The 7,500-nt window shown below is 50.1% G+C and overlaps 1 protein-coding gene across 1 annotated transcript in view; it reads left to right on the top strand.

Moving 5' to 3' along the window:
- lrp3 (low density lipoprotein receptor-related protein 3) overlaps positions 1-3,093 on the top strand; it is a 10,331-nt gene extending 7,238 nt beyond the window's left edge. Inside the window, exons 4-7 of the mRNA XM_031586812.1 lie at positions 1-115; positions 354-820; positions 1,446-1,578; positions 2,170-3,093. The exon at positions 1-115 is cut by the window's left edge and continues 544 nt beyond it. Coding sequence (XP_031442672.1) covers positions 1-115; positions 354-820; positions 1,446-1,578; positions 2,170-3,033 — 1,579 coding nt within the window. The 3' untranslated portion in view covers positions 3,034-3,093. The remainder of the gene's footprint in view (positions 116-353; positions 821-1,445; positions 1,579-2,169) is intronic.
- The last annotated feature ends 4,407 nt before the right edge of the window (positions 3,094-7,500 follow it).

The following is a 7,500-nucleotide window of genomic DNA, read 5'->3' as shown; positions in this document are numbered from 1 at the left end:
CCACTACAACGCCCGCGCACCGCAGCTGGAGTCCAGCAGGGGGCAGATGACCCTCCTGTACCGCGCCGCGCCTGGCAGCAGAGGCCGAGGGTTCAGCGCATCGTACCGCGCCAAGGTAGACACACACACACACACACACACACACACACACACACACACACACACAAACACACATGCAAGTTCAACTGTGTCTAGTCTCTACTGTGTCTAATGCATCATGTGGTCTATAGACTACATCTCTTTCTCTTGCTAGTTACTTTGGTGCTCTATGTTCTGTGTTGCTCTGCTGTAGTCATGGTAACACACACACACACATACACACACACACACACACACACACACGTGTCTCCCAGGGCTACTGTTTCCCGGGCGACGCGCCGTGCGGCAGCGACCAGGGCTGCTTCTCTGAACACCAGCGCTGCGACGGCTACTGGCACTGCCCGTCGGGGCGCGACGAGGAGGGCTGCCCGGCGTGTGCCGGCGGCTCGTACCCCTGCGAGGGCTCGGGGGGGGCCTGCTACGCCCCCCAGGAGCGCTGCGACAACCAGAAGCAGTGTGCCACCGGCTCGGACGAGAAGAACTGCCTGGAGTGCCAGCCGGGCAGCTTCCACTGCGGCAGCAACCTGTGCATCTACGAGACGTGGCGCTGCGACGGCCAGGAGGACTGCACCGACGGCAGCGACGAGCAGGGTTGCCTGGCAACCGTGCCACGCAAGGTCATCACCGCCGCCATCATCGGCAGCCTGGTCTGCAGCCTGCTGCTCGTCATCGCACTGGGATGTGCCTTTAAACTCTACACACTGAGGACGAGGGAGTACAGGTACACACACACACACACACACACACACACACACACACACACACACACACACACACACACACACACACACACACACACACACACACACACTTGTCATCGCACTGAGATGTGCCTTTAAACTCTACACACTGAGGACGAGGGAGTACAGGTGCACACACACACACACACACACACACACACACACACACACACACACACACACACACTTGTCATCGCACTGAGATGTGCCTTTAAACTCTACACACTGAGGACGAGGGAGTACAGGTGCACACACACACACACACACACACACACACACACACACACAATTGTCATCGCACTGAGATGTGCCTTTAAACTCTACACACTGAGGACGAGAGAGTACAGGTGCACACACACACACACACACACACACAGACACACAGACACACATTTGTACGCGAACACACCACACACAGACACACAGACACACAGACACACAGACACACAGACACACAGACACACAGACACACACATGTACGCACACACACAGACACACAGACACACATTTGTACGCGAACACACAGCACACACACACACACACACACACACACACACACACACACACACACACACACACACAATGATGTATGACTGCTCTCTTCAGGGCTTTCGAGACACAGATGACTCGCCTGGAGGCGGAGTTTGTACAGAGGGAAGCTCCGCCCTCTTATGGTCAGCTGATTGCCCAAGGTCTCATTCCACCTGTGGAGGACTTCCCTGTCTACAACCCCAACCAGGTAGTGTGTGTGTGTGTGTGTGTGTGTGTGTGTGTGTGTGTGTGTGTCTCCCTCCCCCTCTCTCTTGCTCTTATACTGCTGAAGGCCTCAGCTTCTCTCTGTCCACTGCCACCTGATACTCCCGTGTGTGTGTATCTGTGTGTGTGTGTGTGTGTGTGAATGTGTGTGTGTGTGTGTGTGTGTTTTATATAAGTGTGGCTGGGGCCTGCTGGGAGTGTGTGGTTAAAACCACAAGTCTGCTCTGTCAGTCAGAATCCCACCAGACTCTAAATCTTCAAACCTCCATTTCTCCTCTCCCCCCATTGCTCCTTCTCTCCTCTCCTCTTCTTTTCTTAATCTCCTTTTAATTTCTTCCTTTTCTCCTCTTCTCTGCCGCACTCATACTCTCTTATCTCCTCTTCTCTCCTCTCCTCCTCTACCCTCCTCTCCTCTTCTCTTCTCTTCTCTACCCTCCTCTCCTCTTCTCTTCTCTGTTCCCATCCTCTCCTCTTCTCTTCTCCCCCTCTCCCCTCCTCTCCTCCTCTCCTCTACCCTCCTCTCCTCTTCTCTTCTCCCATCTTCTCCCCCTCTCCTCCCCTCCTCCTGTCTCAGGTCTCCATGCTCCAGAACCTTCGCACGGCGATGCGTCGTCAGCTCCGTCGCCACTCGTCCCGCCGCTCGTCGTCACGGCGACGCCTGGGTCGCGCCTGGAGTCGTCTGTTCCACCGTGGTTCTCGGCTGCGGGGCCACATCCCTCTGCTGACCCCCCCCTCGGAACACCTCCCCTCGGGGCTCGGCTACGGCAACGACCCCGGCAACGACCCCCCTGCCGCCACCACCCCCTCCCCCTGCTCCACTGCCGCTCTGGGATTGGCTGCTCTCTGCCACGCCCCCCCTGAGATGCAAAGCTCGCCCGAGTCACCTGAATCTCCCGAGTCTCCTGGTTCACCCCTCTCACCCCTCTCACCCCTCTCACCCGACTCACCTGACTCACCCTTGTCTCCGGTCTCACCTGTGTCCTCCCTGCCCTCGGACTCGTCCGGCTCTGAGTGTTCCTCCCCAGAGGCCCCAGCAGGGCAGGACTGCGGCCCAGCGCGAGGCTCCCCCCCTGGGCACTCGGCGGTCGGCGAGGTCCCTGCCCTCCAGAGCCGCAGGATTGGTCCTCTCGTCTACAGGCACCGCCCTGCGAGGAGGCGGGCCCTGGCACTCGCCGCCCACCTGAGGGGCGTGGCTCTGGTCAGCTACCCTTCCAGAGGCCCCTCGGCCCTCACTTCCCCAGACACGCCCCCTCCCGTCCCCACGAATCAGGACGCGCCGTGTCAGAGGCAGCAGGTGGTTGGGTCACGGGGCCCTGCAGTTACCACGCCGACAGAGGAGAAACTGAGAGAAGCATCAGGGTTTAGGAGGGACTCCAACGACCTGTCAATCACCAGCAGCTCAGGAGACGAGGAGGAAGGGCTGCTACTGATCACCTGACAGATCCCTCCTCTCCTCTCTTCCTCTCCTTTTCTCTCTCTTCCTCTCCTTTTCTCTCTCTCTTCCTCTCCTTTTCTCTCTTCCTCTCCTTCTCTCTCTCTTCCTGTCCTTTTCTCCTTGTCTCTCTTTCTACCTATCCTTCTCTCTACCTCTCCTTCTGTGTCTATCTCTCCTTATCTTTCTCTCTACCACTCCCCACCACCACTACCTCTCTGTCCTCTGTGCTGATAACCTGACGTGCAGAGGATCCCTACCCATCCCATCTCTCTCCTCCCTTTTGTCCTCCTTCTTACCTCCTCTCCCTCTCCCTCTCCCTCTCTCACAGACAGTGGTTAGATGGGACTGCCTAACCCCCCCTAGTCTTCTGTGGCCTTGGGGGAAGAGGAAGAACCGTGGCGTTGCTAGGCTACAGCACTGGGACACTGGTGCTGAGAACACTGAGCATTTAGAACAATGAGCTTAGAATGTCACCGAGGTTCTGTGGTTAGAACACTGCTGTTGCTAAGTGACTGAGCTTCCGAAGAGACTGTCATATAACTGTGTCATGTGACTGTGTCATGTGACTGCGTCATGACCACAGGAGGGTTGCATCCATCCATAGTTCAGAAGCAGCCTTTCTTTAACAGTGACATTTTCATATTCTCTCACACCCTTGCACCTCATCAATAAAAGTTAAGAGAAAACGCCTCGGTGTTGTAGTGAAGTGAGTCTGGCCAGAAGGTCAGAGGTCGTGGGTCATGTAATCGTGTTCAGTGACCGTCAGAGTGCTGATGAGAGGTGACGTCACTGTCTGTGTCTTCATGTCCATGCGGTGGAGGTTTGAGGCCTCATTCAGATGTACTTCACACTTTAAACACCAGGTGTCACTGTCGGCAGTGCAGTGTAGCAGGCATTCGAAGGGTGTCACTGTGTGATTAAATAGCCGCTCCATAGAAGGGCTCATACTCAAGATGTGCCACACTGACAGATTTCAATTCAATTCAATTCAATTCAATTTGATTTATCAGACCCTCCAGGAAGTTGCGATGTTGCGATCGCACCAATTCACGCGAATTCAACGATTCCCCGCAAATTCAGCGCGACGTTGCAATTTTAACACATCACCGCAACTTTCCCGCAAATTTGACAAATCATTGTCGTCTCCCACAACTTTCTCCCTTCCACGGCTACATCAAGGGCGGAAATTCTGCCCTGCCGACACGGTGCAGACACGAATCTGTTGTAAACAATGAGAATGGCCACACCAGACATGGAAACCCATGTCCTCCGAGAATTCAGAAATAGATCTGGCTTCAATTTTTATAATTTTCTGCAAGGTGTGCGTGGCCCTTTTTACATAGAGTCTGGTAATACATCTATGAAATGTAATGAAAATTATATATTTTGCTGTGAATAATGAAGGAAGCAATGAATCCGAATATTTCCCAAACCCAGGAGCGCTGTTGCCATGGAGATTTAATGTTACTTTCTGCTTGAAGATAAGGTAGCAGCTAGTGTTGAAGAATGGATCACTTGAAATTGGACGACTTTAAATTAATATATGAAATTGAACAACATAAACACCTGTACGGATCAAATAAATCAACAAGGATAGCAAAACAGATTGATCAGCATAGAATGACAACGGCAGAAACGCAGGAAGGACTTCAGACAGACAGATCAGTGACACAGGCTGTTTTTTTCCCGTTATATGTGAAGGCTGAGACATTCATAACATAGTATTCAGTCTTACTGGTGGTCCTTTTGTAATACCAACAGGTGCACTTTGTTGTGGATAAGTAAAGCCTATGTACTGTTCCCGCTACGTGTTTTACACCACCAGTGCGTTAACGTAGGTAAACAGACAGCCAAACTCGATTACACAAGCCAGGTAGCGAGCGCCTTGCTCCTTTATTGATGGTCAGGTGAAATCTATGAGTGAAACTGTAATACAGAAAATACTTAAAAGGTATACTAAACACAGCAAGTTACTACTCGTTACATCAAGAATCAGAGCAACAACAGATTACAGCACAGCTGGCTAACAAGTGCTAACGTTAGCCATTAACTGAATTATGAATGAATAACGGTCATATCGCTATATTACTAATAATTAACACTAACACAGTTCATGGAAATTAAATTTAGGTCACTTAAACATGTTTATCACAGTATGAAACAGTCAAAACACGTAGTCATTGTTTTCGAGGGTGTGAGGGAAAGCATAACACAAGGTTTACTATGAGCATACCGTAACTAGCATGTGTTTCTAGATAACTGTCTAACAGCGGTTGCCATTCTCACAGACGAACATTTTAATGATGTCAAAGTAAAAGTCAAATACTATACTGTGTTCGTTTCTATAACAACAATACAAGCAATATACATTTGCTGACCTAAATAAGCAGAGGGCAGAACATTTTGCTACATTTTTGTAGTCCTGGTAATCTTTTGTTTGGCATGTTGGTAAGGTTATTTAGGGGACCATTTATCAATAGTTTTGTTCTTTAATGAATGTTTGTTTATTAATTACTTATGTTTCAACCAATAACTCAATTATAATTACAAAGAGGGAAATTTGCAACTTTTTTATCGCAACTTTCACTTGCTCCCGCAATTTCATCGCAACAAACACCTAAAAAACACCGCAACGTTCATTGCAACTTTTTGGAAAAGCTCCCGCGAAATCAGGAATTTTAGGCCGCAACTATCACAAAAAAGGCCCGCAAAATCCTGGGCGGACTGATTTATGTAGCACCAAAACCGTAACATTGCTTTCCCGAGCCCAGGGCCTAAACCCCCTTAGAGCAAGCACAAGAATAGCATACCTACCTTCAGGACTGAACCAATCAGTGAGAGCCTTACCTACCTGCAGGTCTGAACCAATCAGTGAGAGCCTTACCTAACTGCAGGTCTGAACCAATCAGTGAGAGCCTTACCTACCTGCAGGTCTGAACCAATCAGTGAGAGCCTTACCTACCTGCAGGTCTGAACCAATCAGTGAGAGCCTTACCCATACCTACCCGCAGTCTCAGTCAGTGGAATGTACCACTCATGAAGGGGAGAGCATCCACGACACCCTGCCCTGCTGACTCCCTCCGAGAGTCCTGACCTCTGACCTCTGGTCTAAGGCCCCCTGTGAGAGGGAGGATCTGACTGGCTCCCTTTTAATGGGAATGATTGTTTACAAAATACCCAGAGACACAATGTTTGTTTCCCTCAGAATGAAATTTAATAAGCTATTAATATGCTAATAACACTTTTACAAATCAAAAAACAGGAAGTTGAACAGCTTTCCTCAGTAGAATTCACATGTTTGACACACATGTCAGGAATGGCATCTCTTGGGGAGTCCCCGATGCGATACTGTACACAGTATTTACAAGGCCAACAGCGCCCCCTATGGGAGGCAGAGTGGCACAGGAGAGGATAACGGCATGGGCAAACTTACAGAGGTGTGTGTGTGTGACTCGGGTCAGGGGCGTGTGTGTGTGTCTGTGTGTGTGAGTGTGTGTGTGTGTGGTGGGAAGTACTGAGGCCTAAACACACCTGTAAATAGAACTCAGTATCTCACAGTGTAGAATGGTCTGGGAGCCACCTCTTAGGAAGACTGGCATCTCCTTCAACCAATCATATCTGAGGAGTCATAATCTCCCTCAGCCTATCAGGTCTGAGGACAGGTGTGGCAGGAGGTGCTGTAAGTGACTTGGCTTAGTACTGGCGTCTGGGTGGTGGAGACATGGGGCTTTACACATCCAACTAGCAGCATGGCAGAACTGCCCCACCCCCGACGCTGTTGCCCCTCCCCACTGGCACGTAGTTACCCCTGTGTTAGCGCACGTAGTTGCCCCTGTAGAAACATTGTTACCCCCCTGTGCACACGCAATGGGACGGAGGGAACCAGCTAAGCAGCAAACAGGTCAGTAAAGAGCAGCCTGGGTCATCCAGATGGCTCGTGCATAGTGCTAGTCATGGTTTTAATCATCGTTAGCATTAGCGCTTAGTGCAAGTCATGGTTTTAATCATCGTTAGCATTAGCGCTGGGTGCATATTGCTAGTCATGGTTTTAATCATCGTTAGCATTAGCGCTGAGTGCAAAGTGCTAGTCATGGTTTTAATCATCGTTAGCATTAGCACTGAGTGCAAAGTGCTAGTCATGGTTTTAATCATCGTTAGCATTAGCACTGAGTGCAAAGTGCTAGTCATGGTTTTAATCATCGTTAGCATTAGTGCTGAGTGCAAAGTGCTAGTCATGGTTTTAATCTTCGTTAGCTTTAGCGCTGAGTGCAAAGTGCTAGTCATGGTTTTAATCATCGTTAGCATTAGCGCTGTGTGCACTCAGTGGCAGCAGCAGAGAAGAGTCACATCTTACTCATGTTCTTCCGTCAGTTCTCAGAAGGGTTGAGGAGTAACAGGTTAGTGGGTTTCTATGTGGCTTCATGGACAACCTGGATCTGACACACACTATTTATATAATAATAATAATAA

The sequence above is a fragment of the Clupea harengus genome, chromosome 20 (genome assembly GCF_900700415.2).
Source record: "Clupea harengus chromosome 20, Ch_v2.0.2, whole genome shotgun sequence".
NCBI classification, from domain to species: domain Eukaryota; kingdom Metazoa; phylum Chordata; class Actinopteri; order Clupeiformes; family Clupeidae; genus Clupea; species Clupea harengus.
The sequence above is the reverse complement of the archived record's forward strand: the minus strand, read 5'-3'. Positions and strand labels throughout refer to the sequence as shown.